This window comes from Pseudoliparis swirei, chromosome 17 (genome assembly GCF_029220125.1).
Source record: "Pseudoliparis swirei isolate HS2019 ecotype Mariana Trench chromosome 17, NWPU_hadal_v1, whole genome shotgun sequence".
NCBI classification, from domain to species: Eukaryota; Metazoa; Chordata; class Actinopteri; order Perciformes; family Liparidae; genus Pseudoliparis; species Pseudoliparis swirei.
This window is the reverse complement of record NC_079404.1, coordinates 11,314,674-11,333,990: the sequence shown is the minus strand read 5'-3', so window position 1 is coordinate 11,333,990 and position 19,317 is coordinate 11,314,674. Positions and strand designations below refer to the sequence as shown.

The following is a 19,317-nucleotide window of genomic DNA, read 5'->3' as shown; positions in this document are numbered from 1 at the left end:
CCACACGATGCCAAAAGACTCAGAAATAAAACACCATATTTCAAATGTAGATTTTTAAACTCACAAAAACTTATTTGATTTTAGCATAACTATATATAATAAAGTAGACATGTTTATTCCCCCAGAATGAGCTGGAAAGTGTCGCGGGCGAGAGGGAAGTCTGGGTCAACCTGCTGGGTCTGCTGCCCCCGCGACCCGACCCCGGAATAAGCGGATGAGAATGGATGGATGGATGGATGTTTATTCCATTGAATCTGCTTGAATCTTGAAACACGATGTTAAATGATTTTAACAAGTAGCTTTAACTTAGTTAATGTTGCATTAACATCTGCTTAACATGGCACAGTTGTTAAATAAATATCATAAAAAGGGGCATATATTTAGATTAATAGTGATGAATTAATGCATACATTCAAGCTACAAGTTCTTGCATGTGCTTTAATTTTTCACAACTCTTAAGATATACAAGTGAATCGTATTTATCCTACATTCATTACTGCAATAAAAAAAGGGCAAAGACATGATTTTATATTTCTATAAATCTAATTCTCATGCATAATGATCTACAAAAAGGAGATTGCCTTCCCAATCCAAGCAGTTTGGCGATTAAGAAACTGTTATAACTCTTGCTAGAGCACAGTATACCTCTTAATTTCAATAATTTCTATGTATGGTAATTCTAATTTTCCATCTACTCCTATAATATGTACAGAACTCAACTTGCATATTTGCCCTCTCCACTGATACATATCAAATCTCAATGAGGAAACTGTACCTAATGTTGAATAATGCCGAGCATATTCTGATGAATTTTCTGTGAACATTTTGTATATTTCAAACACTAACGTCTGCTCTTAAACCTGAAATTCCAATACAAATGGCTGCAAACGGGCTCAAATTGGCATCAGATGGTCTCATACCCTCAAACCCTGGGGGACAGTGGCACCGATAATCACTGACTAGGTCCACACAGGTGGCGCGGCTTGCACAGGGGAAGCTGTTGCACTCATTTGTTTCCAGTTCACAGAGCGACCCTTCAAACCCAAGCATGCAGCGGCAGGTGAAGTTATACTGCTGGTCCAGGCAAACACCATGTTCAGAGCAGAGATGGCCAACACAGTAATCAATGTCCTCTTCGCAGAAGACGCCCGTGTATCCTCTGGGACAACGGCAGCTGGCAACAGATTAAAGAGAATTTCTTAATACTGTATAAAGGTAGAAGCACTCTTTCAACCCTGAAGGACGAGAACAGTAAATGTCACCGCTTTTACAATCATTGACATTCTGGTGCCTGAAGACAAATGAAGATTTGAAGGCTTACCTGTAACCACCAATCTCATCCACACAAGTGGCTCCATTTTGACACCAATGTTGAACACAATCATCGACATTGATACGGCAGTTCTGACCAGACTAACCCGGTGTACAGATGCAACTGTAGCTATTGGCGTCATTCAACACACAGTGTCCTTTGTTGGCACATGGCTGTTGAAAGAAGACAGAGCCGTCAGATACGCATGCCGTGACATATGCTGCCTCATGTGCAAAAAAGAAATAGCTTCATCGTGTACGTGCCTATTCAGCAATAAAATATTACCATTATTTTACAATGAAACCCAAAATAATTTCTTGCTCCTGGCTGCCTGAAAATGAGCTCCATCCCACCCACATGGCTTTCTCATGAATACTGATCCATGCGTTATACTGGATACACTCTATATTCCATGTATAGCATTTACATCCTGTCTTAAAAGACAAGATCAATGGTCATTGAGTGCTAAACCTCCGAAGAGTTCTCTGTTACAAAACAGATATGGCTGCTAGCTGGTACTTGTGTATGTATAGTAGAAGGGTTACAAAGGGGCTGGGGCAGAGCTGGCTTGTGGGAAGGTGTATATTGCAGATATCCTGGCATTTCTGGCTCCCTCCATAGTGAGTGATCATCTCTCGCTGCTATCTGTCATTTGAAGAAGCCCTTCTATTTTGTAAAGGTTTTTTTTTAAATAAAAAGGCAGAGGGTCGATCCATCGGTACCTAAAGAACCCCGCACATTAAAAAATACAGAATGCAAATCTTCAGTGGCACTCATCCGCGTCAGGTAGCGGAGGCCTTTTCAGTCCTGTAGATGTGCTTCCCCCCTGCTTGCCAATAGCGAAATCCCTGACGAACAATCACACAATTCCAGCTTTGTCTTATTTTACCATGACTGCTTAAAAATCTTGGGGATGTGCGACCACATTCAGAATAAAAAAAGAACACAAAAAAGTGCTTTGATGATTTAAATATGAAGCATACAGTACACTGTAAATATAAATAGTTCAAACCGTATCGTTTTTGTATTTACAGTCTGGTCGTAGGTCAGAATCCGTTGACCTACATTTGGTTATTGGTTCAGTTTAATACGGCCTTCTTCTGAAGAAAACCAACATACTGTACAGCTTCAGCACCAGCTGATTGCTCCATTTATGGATTAACGCATTTGCTGTCGATCTTCCTGTGGGATTTATGCTTATTTCTATCCGTGTATAACAAAGGATTATCCCACATTTTATGAATACGATACTGAATTAATATATGATATCTTCTCACTTAAGTCCTGCTGCATTTCAGTTTGTGGTGACAGTTTGCAGATATGTCGCAGGTTTCTATATATAACTGTATTATTCCTACTGCCTTACTTATATGATAGTTTTAACCAATAAAATACAGACTTTTGTGTTTGTGGTTTGATACATTTCTTAAACTAGAGTGTCGCACTGGTCATTTGGAAATGCATTTATAATTTACCATCACACAACAAGACATGAGTGTTATTGTACTGGTAAGTTTTATGTTAGTTATGTGTGCTTATGGGAGAAAAGTGGTGACATAGTGTTGCGAAACCCCTTGAGATATAATATAGGGGAGAAAATCACACCTTCTCATAAATGTGCGTGTTACGATTCCCTGCTGTTGTGATAATGTTGCTGCGCTGTTGAAGATAAACATAGAAATTGCTTCAAGAGAAATAAACAAAATTGGGAGCTCTTTAAAATGTGTTGGACTTAAGAGGAATACTTTAAAGAAGTGCAGACAGTCCATTGAGATGTTTTACCCACTTGAAGGTTTTGAGGGCAGAGTACACGGCAGGTGTATCCAAAACCATCTGGGAGGTCAAAACACTCAGACGTTGATGGACAGGTGTTGTTGGGTAGAGCACAAGAATCAATGTCAACTTCACAATTATATCCCAGAAAACCTGAAAGAAAAGATTTGATATAGTTGGATTAAATAATGCAATATCTGCTAAGATTGGTCTAAAACACATCTCCTAATTAATATTAATGTACCAGGACACATGGTCAGCTCTTCTATGTATCTCATAGATACGGACAGAATTGGGCCGACAGTGGGTCACCTGGTGGATTGGCCCGGTTGTGAAGCGTAGTCTATGTTCCTCCATGACTTTCTATTCCACTCACGTCTCAATTTGAGTCTTACATTGTCTAGCTCTTTTGATCTTAAAACTCATCTGTACCATTATCAGAAAAAAAGGGGTTGGTAAGTAATACAGCAGACACTTTGTCAAAGCCTTATTGAGGAGGAGTAGTTGGAAATAATGTCTAATTGGAAATTATACATTTGGTATAACCAATAGTTGAATGGCCCATGAACCAATATAACTAAATTCTGTAAGCTTTAGGAGAGTCAGAACTATGCATTAGTTTGACTTTAACCATTTACTGTTAGTAAACATTCAGTATTGGATTGGCAATACATTGTGACAGATAAGGGCTTGGACAAAAGAAAGTGTCCTGCAACTTATGATTCCACCCATGTTTTAAGACTTTGCTTATTACTGTCTTGCGGCACTCACCAGACTATTTTCTTACATCGTAAAACTCACTTCATCATGAGAAGATGCAGCAGATGAAGCATATGAGTAAGAGAGACTTCGGTTTACTGAGATAGCAGATGGGAGATAGTATCCAGGATGGAAAGCCAGTCTGTGCCCTGTGGAATTTTATTACCATGGATCTATGGCCACATCGAGGACCAGTTTACTTATAGTTAGGGATTCATGACTAGGGCTTACGGGAGGCTGCAAAGGCAGCTTCAGAGGCAGCTGAAAAGAGCAACCGATGGCTCTGCCTGAGAAAAGAAAAGGAGCCAGCTTGTGTGCAAAGTATGGATACCCATCTTGTGTGTGAAATAGGAGATACAGCAAATATCAGTGCCAAACATCACGTTCTACTTCCTCCATAATTGTCTTTGGCTGTCCATAAATATTAATAGTAAGAAGGCAAATAGTCATTGTGGTAACATTTGTGAAATATGTCTCTAAATAAACAGTGTGGATGGCTCCAGTCCTTATTGGTGCTCTGAGCAGGTGTAACGGGGGCAGCACATAATAACCGTTGAGCCTTCTGGGGTGTCGTGGGTCTATTTCAACTTGACATCTGTGATGGGAGGTTCCTCCTTGATAACCCGAATGACAGTTATCAGCCCGCTCCTCCATTCCTCTAACATCACAGCCAGATTTCCACATAAATGCTAACCGAAAAAGTCCAAGGGAGAGTGAACATAAGGATCCCCATTATGATCCTGAACCCAGCTGATATAAAGAGAGCCCTCTCTGTGAATTTCCATTGGCCTATTTCGTTAAGTCCTATTTATTTTTAAAAGTATTATTACTTTTAAATAAGAGGTCTTAATTCTAGCTTTCTCATTTTCAGCCCTTTTGATATGATTGCATTGTTTATCGCTGTGCTCTAACCTGCTGGCCTATGGAAGAGTGTGAAAGTTCTCCTTGTGTTTGCAAAGGTTTCCTCTGTAAATTCACAGATATGCCAGTTAAGTGAACTGGAAACTCTAAATTCCCTGGAGGTATGCCTTTGTTTTTCTGTCTGTGTGTTCACCCTGAGATCGACTGACAACCTGTCCAGGGTGTGGCGTCTTACCCAATGTCTCCAGCCCCTCACAGCTCTGAGCAGGAAAAGGAAACGGATGGATGAATAACGCTTCAAGCTATCAGTCACCATCTTTTAAACTACGGAGAGTTGCACTTTAGACGCTTCAATGGATGATGCAATTCATCAGTTGACAATAACACAATGCCCCATTCTGAAAGTCACCTTAAATAGTGACTCTGGTGTGCTTCGCTTCAGCAGCTGATGAGGCGAACAACACATGTGTCATTAACACTGTCATTGTCCTTCAATGTTTAATTGAACAAGAGTGAACAAACACAATGTTTCATTACCATCAAAGTTACATTTCCCCGAAGAGCAAAGAAAACATTTGCTGGGAACAAGGGCTAAAAATAACTGCGGCAAACTTGTGTGAGAAAAACTTCATCTGGCCACTGAGGCGCTTTGCCCACAGTGTCTTTGGACCGAACGTGCAGTCAAATGTTCCGGGAAATTGGGCGAGAGCAACTGCCAGACACAGCAAAAGACACTGTGCCCTGCCAGTAACATAAAACTCCTGCGAGTGGTCCATCAGTTTATGTTCAGTGAATGTAAAGTCAGACTCAGCCTGCCAGGCACAAGAAGCAATAACAATAATACACAAGTTTCATCGTGTAATGTTATTGAACTTCCATTAATGAATTTGTGATTTTCCTCAGCTGTTCGTCACAGAGCAAAGCTGGAAACTGATGCTGTGAATACCGAGATGAAGACCCTGGCTGAGCTTTCTTGTCTCTACACTGCACAATGGAGCATGTTGTGATCAAAGAGAGGAGGGCCCTTTTGAAATGGCTTGTGGTTTCATAATAAAAAGGCATGTGGGTGCTTTATTTGAACACATTGTAAAGTAAAAAAAACTGAATAAAAAAAGAAAAGAAAACAAGAATAGATTTTTCTTTAAGTTATCTGCATTACAGCCGACTTCTCTAGCCTTTACTTAACTTCCTCATAGAGGATGTGACACTAGGGAACCAGCTGTCAATGGCTAATCACCTTTGGTGTTTGGAGGCAAATTCACAAAAGCAATGCACGGCATTTCGGTTGCTAAACCTGCACAAATAAGACAAAAAGAAAACGTGTAATTCTTAAAGCACCCATAAAGAGTGAAATGCACCCCTTCATGGGCTGCTAAGCAAATAGCATATTGGATTTGCATGTATATAAATCAGTTAATATGTAAACATTGGCCCCTCACTATGTAAATGAGCATGATTACAAAAAAACATCTAAATTCACAAATATAAGCGTTAACAGCCATGTGCAGTTAAAGTGGAAATTATCAGCGTCTCCAGAGAATTGGTTGTAACTAAGCTTGGTTGAAGCTCATTTGTAAGGGGTGTCTGCTCAAACCAAATAAATTTGTAATGTGATGACAAGATACAATGACAACAAAATTATGGGAAAAATGTTCATATTAAACAACTAAACAAATTATTTATACCCTCCTTTACCAACTCCTGGGCTAACACTTTCCCTTTCCTCTCTCGTAATTGGAGGTTTGGATGGAAGTGGCTCTCTGACAATCCTCTCCCGACTCTCACCTTTCACAACTGAAGCTTTGACCTCAAGCGCATTCTTGCTTTACCGCATGGATAAATAATAAGCTGAAGAATTTTAAGTTTGCGCTGTAATATCATTCGCGTTTGTGAATCGGACCTCGAGTCAGATGCACATCTCATGGTTGAATTGGCCCATGAGATCCTTGACCACATCCACTGCATACAAGCGTAAAAAGGTCTACAGCACTGCCTACTACCACAGCTACTTCAGTTACCTTAAATGTCATAAAAAAGCTCTAGTTTTGACAATCGTCCAAAATACCTGCGTGACATTGGCATTCATGGTTTCCCAGCAAGTCAGAGCATGTGCCGTTGTGCTGACAGGGACTGGAGTCACACTCGTTGATCTCAGTCTCACAGTGTGTTCCTGAAAAAAAGAGGCAATTACTTTTGTACCTTAAAATAACAGCTTGAAAAAAATTACTTTTGTACCTTAAAATAACAGCTTGAAAAAAATTGTGCCGCTACTATGACGATTCGCGTCTCCGCTATTGCTATCGGGGGTCTGTGGGGAAATAACTCCGCTATGTAAGATTCTGGAGCCGCCCGCTCCGGGGCGGATGTACTTCGACCTGCTTTCCGGCAGTGATTACGCAATGTCATATAGTGCCACTCCACGCTCGCAGCTCCAGTATAAGGGTAGCTTTTTTATGTAGCTTTTTGGTGTTGTCAACAATATTGTATTCGATCACACGTACTCCACATTTGCAGTCCCCCAAAACAAAAGTAAATGTCTGCACGCGCAGACACCCCCCCCCCCCCCCCCAAAAAAAAGCCGGCAAACAGCTGACCGACCAGGCGGAAACATGGCGAGGCGCCGCGTTCAATCCCCGCGCTCCTTCACCCTAGTCCGGTAGGTGCTGGGCCAGTTCACAGTGTTCCTGCGCAGTCTTCTATTAGTGATCCCGCCCGTTGGTATGAATCCAAAATAGAAACAGTCGCCGGATTGCTGCCGTTCTGAGTCCGCCGCCTGTCAGCGCGCTCCAAACAAAAAAACCCTCGCGTCACCTCCCCCTCGTCACCTTTTATAACCCGTGACACGTACAAATAATAATAATAATAATATTATAATACAGGACAACACATGATCCCAACTCAATACAAGTGTATGCGAGGCTGCATCTATCGTAACTGGGTATTTACGACACTGAAGTAAACGTTAAATACCTAAAAACCTGAAGGGGGCGCTAAAAGGTTAAAACTACATAGTGGGGCTTTAACATAGGGGGTCAACATTAAATGACATTACATTTCATTTAGCTGATGCTGTTATCCAAAGCCACTTACATTCATACACCGCAGACATTCAGGGTTAACTGTCTTGCTCAAGGACACATTGAATAGGGCCAGCACATCCGGGGATCGAACTGCCGGTCCTCTGATTGAAAGATGTACCTGCTAACCACTGACAGTCGCCCTGCTGCGTGTGAATCCTACTGTATTTTATTAAAGGAATGTTTTGGGCAAGAAATTGTTCAGGAGTAAGCATAGCATAAAGGAAGGAAGGAAGGGGAAACAGTTGGTTCTGTCCAAGAAAACTGCCCACCGACAACTGTCCAGTGCACTAATTAACAAGCATCTCGTTTGTTTACAGGCAGGCGATTATTTGTAATCATTCAACAGAGCTAACCGTTTTCCTCTGCTTCTAATCTTTATGCTAAGCTAAGCTAAGCGTCTGCAGTAGCAGTACCCAAATCTTCCTTTATGAGTTTATAACACCTTGTCAAGTCCACCTCCTGTTCACCGTTTCCAAAGGACGTGAAGACAACTCAAATTACTGACTTTATCTTTCTTTTATTTTTCTTTTGTTCGTTGATTGCTCAGCCAGTGAATTAGGTTGTAACCTTTAAGACAGAACATGAATTACATTTTAAATTACACATTTTAAACTTTTCATTTTTACCAAACTCAAAATGAAATATTCTTTGAACACAAAATCAGCATTTTTAAACACGATGAAATTAAACAAATGATTTCACCATTGCCGTCTTTGGGTTGAACCGTGGAGTGACCTGAAACGTCCTCTCTCTGCTGCTTGTCTTTGCAAATGCATCAGAGCATCTCCACAGGTGCTCCTAATAAGCAACACTGATTGCTGCTGCTGCTGCACTCTGGGAACTGTAGTCTCACACAGCTAGGCCCTCAGATTCAGCTCAACACACCTTTACTCCTTAACGATATTTAGATCGCAGGCATTCCTGTCATAAGATGCAGTAGGATTTGGGGAGTGAGCCCCTGGACTTGAAAGAGAGAGAGATGGATGGACAGGCTCACTTTCTTCTGAATAAAATAAACACTTAATAAGAAGCTCTGGAGAGAGCAGAAGTGGTGGGGGAAGCAGCTTGATATGCGATTTGTTTGGTGCTCAGCTGCTTCAGAAGCTACTACTTCGACCACTGTGGTTGGCGGTGGGTGTCTTCTAGTGCAGGTTATTCATTTAAAATAGCCTATCATTAATAAGCGAGCAGCAATGACATGTAGTGAAAGTCCCTTCTTGACAGTGGCAACCTCATGCTACGGCACAAACACCATGATTTATATCATATGCAGCTGCGACAGGTCATTATATTCTGAATATGCAGCAGCATATTATACAAATGTGTCCTCCTAAAACGCCTACGTATGACTGAATAAAATAAATGTTATAGTATTTCAGCTTCTTATTTTTAAAACTTCAATGATATAAAAGTTAGTGATTTAGGCCTTAGACGACAATGTCTTAAATATCTAGAAAATATAATATATATTTAAAAAAATGTAATACACTGATTAATTGAAGGTTATTTTTATTGAATTTTGGCAAAACACCATCATTATTTAGCCGCAAGTTACTTAAGGACAATATATTCTTATTGGTCAAATAAGGTTCCAATGCAAAGGCTTTCTGCATTTCAGGTGAAAGTTACAGATGGTTTTACAATCTGTCTTGTAGTCCCATTCCTGGATCTCTCGTGGATTCTACACTTGAATGTAATTGCATGCATAGTTTCCAAGTCTTATTTTATTATCCACACAATTAAAAGTGTGAATGAGAGTGTATGAATATACCGTATGTCAACTGTTGTTGTTGCTCAGTAAAACATAAAGCCTTCTAAAATGAAACCCGAATGCTAAGGCATGAGTAATGTATCCCGAGTTATGATCTACGATAGAGTATCGTGGGGTTTCCGAGCAGAGCTTGAAATTAAATTGGCCTCTCTATGCTGCATGGCTCAAAATTCCAAAGCAAAAACCCCAAGATGTCAGAAAATGATGAATTATATCAGTCACTAAGACCTGCCATGGTGTAAGAGACAATTTTCTATTACAGATGTGGCAACAGATCAGCTTTGAACATAGGGGAAAAAATATATTGTTCATGTAGTGCTATGTAAGGGCTTATCTGACTGACAGGTAAGTGTTTCAGGATTTAAGGCCAGATTGGGAAATACGCTATAGGCCAGAACCTGAGTGCACTGGGGTAGGAAAAAAATTAAAATAATATTCACTGGTTGTTTTACTATGCACTGCCATCATAACCCCTGAACAACATAATGTTCAGGAAGGATCACAATACGTCTATTGTTTTGTCAAATAATGTCTCGAAGAAAAAAAGTAGTAAAGTCTAAATATAGATGTTTACAGTACATACTGTACTATGCTGATACCATTCTAATGCCATGTCATTATATTTCATTGGTATAATGGACAGTCTATTTGTGGTCTCCAGCTATTATGTAAAAAACACTTGAGTTTGTCCACGTCTATGAATATGTGCCCAAAAATTGTATAGCATGGTAAATATAAAGTGTAATGCTCTTTACCCTTAAATCTCATTGTCTAATTGAAACATCTTTCTTTTGTGGCTCTTCTTTTTTTCTCCATTTTTAGAAAACAGTCGTCAGTGATAGCGAACCAACTTTCTGCCAAGCTCTGAGCTGGCAGCTAATTATCAAGCAGATTGCCAGAGCACTTTAATGCAATCAGGAGCAGACCTGAGAAATGTCAAGCAGGCATGGCTACTGGTAAATAAGCTTCACGGTTTAAAAAAAGTTAGTTTACTTGAAATCTATAGTCGGCTTGTGATTTGTAAAACTATTTGTAAAATGGATAACATAATAGTTATCAATGGTATACTTCTTGTATAGCATTGATCATCAATAATTGCTTTTCCTGCCCACATTCTAAGTCGAATGCCAAAGGCCAGAGGTCAGTTCTAGAGTAGCAGCCCTGAAGCTATCCGATTTCGTTTTTTGAGACATTAATCAGAGCGGATGTTTGCAAACATGAAGGTTTGAATCAAAACCTGACGTTTGAATGAGTGGCCTTCTCCCTCGCTGTTGCCCTGCTGACCCACATGAGCAAGCAGTGTACAGAATCACGAGTCTTTGAATGAACTCATGTGGCCCTCTCTTCACCAGAATAACTGCTCTCAGATGTTACTGTGTGTTATTAAGGAACAAACTTGAGCAAATTGACTTGGCTGCCTTTCACAGTAGCTCCTGCTCACAACTTAGTTTTAGTATATTATGTGTTTTTTCCTCGTTATTTCTTGTCACTTTTTTTCCCCCTGCTACTAGTTACAGTTTAACGGTGCAGTATGGCAGCTGGACACGTCGAGCTTGTCGTGGTCTATCTGCTGTTAATCGCTATTTTCACCTCCGTGTTTGGGGACCCAGCACGCAACCACGGTCCAGTTATTTACACGAGGGACCAGCTGTTGGCATTCGAGGAAAGACCCTATGTTCCCGTGAGCTGAGGAGGAAGAACGGGGGAAGCCGTGGGGGCGGAACGTCGCGCCAGGAAACAAACCCGTTCTACCCTCCATCATCATGGGAAACGTGAGGTCTCTCCTAACAAGATGGTGACTCGCCATCAGAGCAGAGCTAACTCCGGACACGCACGCTGCACTCGACGCAGTTCCACATCATACGGGCGGACAGGACAACGGAGAGCGGTAAGAGGAAGGAGGAGGACTGGCAGTGTTTGTGAATGATAGATGGTGTAACTCTGGGCACATCACTGTTAAAGAGCAGACCTGCACACGGACATTGAGCTGCTAGCTGTTAGCATGAGGCCACACTATCTGCCAAGGGAATTCTCGCACGTTATCATGGTGGCTGCGTATGTCCCCCCCTCTGCTGACGCTGAAGCGGCCTGTGACGTCATCCACTCGGCGACCAGCAGGCTGCTGACACAGCACCCCAATGCTCTCCTCCTTCTCTCTGGGGACTTTAATCATGCCCCTCCGTCCTCCACTCTGCCCACATTCACCCAGTATGTCAAATGCCACACCAGAGACAATAAGACACTGGATCTAGGCATACTCATCATCACCACTCCTGGGCCGATCTGATCACAACCTGGTGCACCTCCTGCCTGTGTACACCACGCACAGAAGCAGCCAGCTGTGACCCGCACAGTTAGACGATGGACCGATGGAGCCGAGGAGGCTCTGAAGGACTGTTAAACAACTGTGTGGGAAGTATTCAGTGATGCCCATGGGGAAGACACACCGACTGCATCACGGACTACATCAACACCAGGACTGTGGTGTTTCTCAAGCGGCAAACCCTGGATTTCCGCTGAAGACTGTGCAGAGGGAGCTGAGGATGAAGATCAGGAGGACCAGCTGCAGCAGAGGAACACCGTCGGTGTCTGGAAGGGCCTCAAAGCCATTTCTGGGTTCAAGGGCCCAACCAACAGCCTGAGGGAACTTATTTTTAATAGATTTGACAACCAGACCTCATCATCTGCACCCCTGTGGACCACTGCCCCTCACCTTCTTCCAGCACGCATTCCACAACCAGCAACCCACTCCAACACCTCACAGCAACCCACCCCCAGAGTGTCCCTTACCCAGGTGAGAAGGGAACTGAGGAGGATCAAAGTGAGGAAGGCCACGGGTCCAGACGGCATCAGCTCAAGGCTTCTCAAATCCTCGCAGACCAGCTGTGCGGGATAGCGGAGCACATCTTCAACTTGAGCTTGAGGCTGGGAAAGTACCACAGCTATGGAAGTCTCCCGTGTGGGGGTACCAAAAGACCCCAGGCCCAAGGACCTCAATAGCTACCGCCGGTGGCATTGACAGCCCACCTCATGAAGACCCTGGAGGCTGGTCCTTGCCCATCTCCGCCCTCTGGTGAGTTCATCCCTGGACCCACTCCAGTTCGCCTACCAATCTGGCATCATCTTCCTGCTACAAAGATGCCTCTCTCACCTGGAAAGGCTGGAAGCACTGTGAGAGTCATGTTCTACGACTTCTCCAGTGCCTTCAACACCATACAGCCTTTGCTTCTGAGGGACAAGCTGGAGCAGTGGACCACCACCTGACCGCATGGATCCTGGACTACCTCACCAACCGTCCTCAGTATGTGCGGATACGGGGTGCTGTCCTGCAGCACAGGAGCCCCACAAGGAACCGTTCTGGCTCCATTCCTCTTCTCCATCTACAACTTCAACCACAACTCTGCTAACTGCCACCTGCAAAGTTCTCCGATGACTCTGCAATCCTCATTTCCGCCGATGATGACAGGGAATACAGAGAGCTAAACCAGGACTTTTAGGATGGTGCCAGATTAACTCCAGTAAAACCAAGGAGCTGGTGGTGGACTTGCGCCGGGAGCGCCCCTCCTCCGTACCGGTGAGCATCCAGGGACTAGACATTGAGATCGTCAAATCTTATAAGTACCTGGGTGTTCACTTGAACAACAAACTGGACTGGTCCGACCACATACATGCACTTTATAAAGGGACAGAGCAGACTCTTTCTGCTGAGGAGACTGAGGTCTTGCAGGGTGCACTCCTGAAGACCTTCTTCGACTCTGTGGTGGCATCAGCCATCTTCTGGAGTGGTCTTCTGCAGCAGCATCACTGCAGCTGACAGGAGGAGAATGGACAAGCTGATAAAGAAGGCCAGCAGCGTGCAAGTGGTGGGGACAGGAGGATGATGACGGTTGTCGTCCATGATGAGCCACGCCTCCCACCCCATGCAGGACACTCTGATTCATCCCGGTGTCTGAGGGTCCTTTCTTCCGCTGCGGTTAGGCTACCAAACTGAACTTGGTCACTCAGCAGTTTATCACTTTATCACTCTACCACTACCTGGTGCAACAACATGTGCAATATGCTGAAGTACTTTTTGTTTATATACTTTGTTTATATATATATATATACTTTTTATTCAGTCTGTACATATATTCTACTGTTTTTAATGCTTATTATATTCTACTGATGTTTTCTTTTTTAATGCTTATTATATTACTTGTTTCTATTTTATTATTCGTTTATCAGTGAGCTATACTACTGTGATCCTGTAATTTCCCCACTGAGGGACTAATAAAGGAATATCTTATCTTATCTTATCTTATTAGCAAACACTAACTTCAGGGACGAACATATACCTTTAGGGTTTGTTTTAATGTTGTGTATGTATGGCCTTGTGATAAATGTATGCTCGACAACTTTACTATACCACCATCTACGTTGAGATACTGCGCAGTGAATGATGTTACTTTCATCATGACACTGTCAACAGTTATTGAAGCTGACATATTATGGGACATTTCCATCTAAACATTGATAATTAGTAAAGCAAAAATGTGTACATCACTTCAATATTGCAGCAGGGGTAATGCTAATCATTTATATAGTGATTGGTATTGTAACCTATAATATTCTAGCATAAATTATTGGTTAACTTATACTGTGCATAAATATTGTAAATGTATAAAGTAACAGGTTAGATATCAAAGTAGAGTAAAAAGCTAAAATATGTGGCCCCAAAATGCAGCAGAGTGGAGATATAAAGTAAGAAAGTATAGTAAAGTTCAAATACCTCAGAATTTGATATATAACGGGATATTGGACGAGTGCATGGCCTTAAATCCATCATTTTGAGCTTTATGAAAGACATTTCCGGCATTGGTATCGGAAGAGAGTACTTCGCAAAACCACTTGGATGAAGTAGGTTGGTGGTTGGGTCGAGGTAGAGATTTGATGTGCACCTCGTTTTACTGACACTCTATAATCCATTCCTCTATTTTTGCTCGGAGAAGTAATTTCTGATCCCACATTTGTGTTATTTTATATAACAAGGTGTTGTTTTAAATAACAAGGTGGCAGTGAAAAAAAACATTTCCTTCACAACCTTTCTATGACGTAACAATGTAATAGACCCCTGTCAGACAGCAATAAGCCAGTATTTTCCGTGACCATTTTGTCAGGATAAAAATCGCGCACTTTTGATGGAATACATGACTTTATGCACTGCTACCTTAAAACACCCACAAGTATGTATTTGTATGAATCAATCCATATTTTGAGAAATCCTAGTCGACAGACAGACAGATAGAAAGGGGCAAAACAACTGATAATAAAGCAAAGTTATCTCACCAGTGAAGCCGAGGGGGCACTTGCAGGCGTAAACTGGAGGAGATGACGGCTGACTTGCTGTAATGCACGTGGCTCCATTCAAACAGCCGTTTGGTTTTATCAGGCAGGCGTCGCCTCCGTACTGACAGAACTCTCCCATCCATCCCGGGGCACAAACACACTGCAGGAAAACAGTATTTACAGGACAGTATAAACAAGTAAGTATTAGAGCAAATATATGTTCTTCATGGTTTTTGCTCACGCTCAAATTAAATTATATATATATATATATGAGGGTTAAGTTGTTGACCTTCAGTTTTAATGGTGTCCATATAAGTTAAATAGTGTTTCAATCATGTTTATGTTTTTCCTTTGGACAGCATAAGATTTAAATGGCAGCAATTTGCACACTGCTAATATGATGTAGCTGGCTGTAAATACATTTAATAAAATAAGGTGAGTATACCCAAATTACAAAAATCCCAACTTCCACCTACCTCAATGTCTACCCAAACAGGTAGTTTGGGTTTAATTTGTTGAGGTTTTGAGATATTCCCCTCTATTATATATGCCACTATCTGAATATGATGGAGGCTAATGGCATTTGTGGCAGCACTGAAAAATGACTTAAACTGTTGATTTAAAAATGATTGAGAATCACACACAAGAAATAAAAACGAAAAAAACATTCTTAGCCTGTAATATCAATGGGAAATTGAAATCAGAACATCCAAAACTATTTAAAAAAAGACGTATCAGTCACTATATTTCCTACAATGGCAGACAATATTGAAAATGTAATGGATGATGTCATGAGAGCGCACAATGAAATAAAAGTGTGCCACACCATCCACTGAGTTGAAAGGCACGATTGATGCATGTGAGGCTGTGACCAAAAATGTTATGAAGAAAGTCAATGAGCGCTCGTCAGCAGTAGATGGCGATTATGATGTAGTGCATGAAAAGCCGTCTCCGTCAGTTATTAGCCTGAGACTTTGCTTACTCTAGAAATGGCACTGTTTCTCAGTCAAGGGCCAGTCAACATTAATAGCTACAAAAAATGCTGATGCAGCTGCAGGGCTTGCTGCAAAGGAGGCTTAATGTAAAATAATACAAGAAGAAAGCAAAATGAAAAAATAATGCTTATGGAACAAAACCATAGGAAGGAATTAGAAATACAGGAGTCTGAATTAGAGCGTCAGTCAGCAGGGACATGGAGGCTGCTTGTGTGAGACTGGAGATCTACGACAGAGAAAGCAGACAGGAAATGAAAAGACAGTCCTTACAGCAGCACAACAGACCTCATATCATCCCTTCGACACCAGCTCCCACTACTGACATGCCCTGTCTAGACCAAGCAATTCAAGACAGCATCGCCATAAACAGACTCCCAATTACAACATTGACAGTGTTAAGTGGAGACTCCATCCTCTACATTGAATGGAGAGCTTCATTCATGTTGTTTACTGAAAGAGTATTTCTTCAGCTGATAAATTGCATTCCGCAAAGAAATACACCGCTGCTCACAAATGTCTCGAAGCCATATTTTATTTAAATGATGAGGCAAAAAATTTGCCCGAGGAAGCTGATGGGTTAAGAATATTCTCAGACTTTAAATCTGCAATACATGCTCCATGTGAAGCATTTAGAAAAATTAAGTAACTGCAACAAAAAAAAACAAAGAAGCAAATTCAGAAAGTTCCTGATAGGTTAGCTGGTTACACTAGCCCTCATGGAAGGAAGAGAGTTTTCCACCTTTGAGGATTTAACTAACTTTGTGTCTACAGAAGCAGAGGTAGTGTCCAACCCAGTCAAAGCTATATAAGCTCTTCACTCATTTAACTCATCTTAGAACGAAAGAGACATAAAGAAAACAAAAAGGTGTATCTTCAAACTGCCAATCTGCCATAAACAGTGACAAATCCACATCACTGCAAGCTAAATCATAGCAGCAAGAGTACCCCGCATCACTGGAGGTAGTCAGTCAGGCAGCACTCCCATGATCGTTCCTGTGTCGGTGCCGTCCGCCATAAATACATCCAGGGAACAACTTGACGATGCATAAGTAGACACTCAGTCACAGCACCTTCATCAACAAAGAGGTACGCAATGAATGTCCGCATCATTTTTCGCAACTTACACAAAGGACAGCATTTCTCTGAATCGTAATCATATTCCCGCTCATGAAACTGCAAAACGGTGGCCTCACTTCACAGCAAACGCTGATAAGATGCCACCTCTCCTTAGCTGTGATAAGGACTCTTAATGTGTGCATAACTGTCCCAGAACGCTAACACCCAGACATGTATCAGCAGGAAAATAAAATGAGCCCCGTGTCGTCATTACAGACCTGGGGTTGAGCACAGTAGGCTGCTCAACAGGCTCCTCAATGAAACCTTCTCAAGCTTGTGTCACATATTCACTGTAAAGGAACTCCCTATAGTCACGCCGATGAATGTGATAAGTTTCCTGGAAAAAGACTTTAAGGGCATCAAAGAAGATGACAAGACAGTCTCACAAGGGGATCTTTTTTTTCTGAAAAAAACTTAAAAAGGCAGAGGGAAAAATGATCAGTCAATATGAGATGTTGCTGAAATCAGGCTCAGTCATTTACAACGGAGGTTTTACAGGGATGAGAAATATAAGGACTACACAGCATACATTTAAAAGTATTTTAGAAAAGTGATGGAAGTGATGGGACATTCCCCATCATGGCATCTACCATCATGTGTTTGACTGGTCTGCAAGGTACAACGGTACAAGCCTAAACAAACACGTTATTCTAGATACAGACTCAAAAGGTAGTCTTAGGCCACATCAATTACAATGCATGGCAATTTCACACTTTTTTTGCCAACCAAGTCCAGAAAATCCGCCTCACAAGTCCCCAGCAATGGCTTTACGTTCTCACGAATGAGAATTCAGCTGACGTTGCATCTGGGGGAAAAGCTGTGAATGAGCTGCTTACATCCAACTGGTTCACTGGCCCAACATTCCTCTGGGAAAATGAAATACGTCAACCCAAGATGTACTATTAGATTTACCTATAGGATATCCAGAAGTCAAGAAAACCCAGACACTGCAAACAAAGACCACAGAATCAATAAGTCATGTCAACCTTCTGTCCAAAATCTCATCAGGGTTCCAAGCCACCAAGACTGTGGCCCGCCTTCTTCGACCAGCTAAGAAAATTAAGTCATATGTAGGGTTGGGTACCGAAACCCGGTGCCAATATGGTACCGGTTCCAATACAACCGGTATTACCCGGACCGAAACGCAACGCACATTTCGGTGCTTCTTTCCGGTGCCTGAGCCGATTGAAATTGAAAAAAAACTATTGTTGTGAAGAATGTGAACTTCTCAGGTGACTCGGCCCTGTCAGCAGGTTACGAGCATCTCATATTTAAGTTTGACAGCGGTGGCTGCGCCGTGTGTGACTACGTGAGCCCGTGTGGAGCACACCAGCGTCAGGCTGGGCGCGACGGGGAGACCGTCACCGGTCCCCCTGAACACGTGGAGACCGATTATGACGAGCAGCCTGAACTCAGATTAGTACCGTATCGTTGATTGCAAGTCTTGCATTCATAAAAGTAGCCCAAGAAATAATAAATTAGCCATTATAACCATGCTTAAGCTAGCTCGTAGCTAGCGTTAGCTCGTAGCTAGCGCTAGCTACGAGCGTGACAGTCTGCTAGCAGATGTGTTGATGTACAGCGGTCCCGGCTGTATACCCGGTGTTACCGGGAATATAATGACGGAGGAATAAAGACCGTGGGGCGTCACTTTGTTTCAGTGTAACTCGCTGTCAGAAGCAAAACTTTATTTGTCACGTGTCATCTTCAGTACCTCTGATTGGTTGTTCTCTTTGCCCATCAAAACAGTGACAGGATTAACCCTATAAGGTCTGCACATGACAATACATATCACATCATATAATGGAGAACATATTGTGTATGTTAACAGTCTGATATCCGTTGTGCTCCATGATAACGGCTTCTACAGGGAATATGGCCAGTGAGGTTTTTAATGTCCTCATTGTGCGTTTTAAAAAAAAAAGTATCGGTTCAGGCACCGTTTAGGCACCGGTATCGTTTTAAAAGTACCGGTTTAGCACCGGTATCGGAAAAAACCCAAACGATACCCATCCCTAGTCATATGTGGCTTCTATGGTGATTGAACAGGAAAGTGCTGAATATGTCATAATCGAAGAACTGCAAAGTCAAACATATGATAAAGAAATCAAGCAAAAGGAAAGGGGGTTCAACTGAACACAGGCGTAACTCAAGACTCCGCCACCCATCCCTCGTCGATTCTCTCACTCTTCATGAATCTCTGGTTCATTCTTCCGCAGTCGAGAGACAGCCTTCTCTCTTCCCTCCCGCACTCTCTTCATCAGTGTGTCTCATGCCTTAGCTCCCCTTGCTCCCTTAATGAACAATGTTTCATTCATCCCTCCT

General features: G+C 42.1%; 1 protein-coding gene across 1 annotated transcript in view; it reads right to left on the bottom strand.

The window, feature by feature from the left end:
* Positions 1-19,317, bottom strand: part of eys (eyes shut homolog) — a 174,394-nt gene that overhangs the window by 141,418 nt on the left and 13,659 nt on the right. Inside the window, 5 exon segments of the mRNA XM_056436017.1 lie at positions 921-1,174; positions 1,322-1,485; positions 3,099-3,238; positions 6,771-6,875; positions 14,882-15,041. Of these exon segments, the coding sequence (XP_056291992.1) occupies positions 921-1,174; positions 1,322-1,485; positions 3,099-3,238; positions 6,771-6,875; positions 14,882-15,041 (823 nt within the window).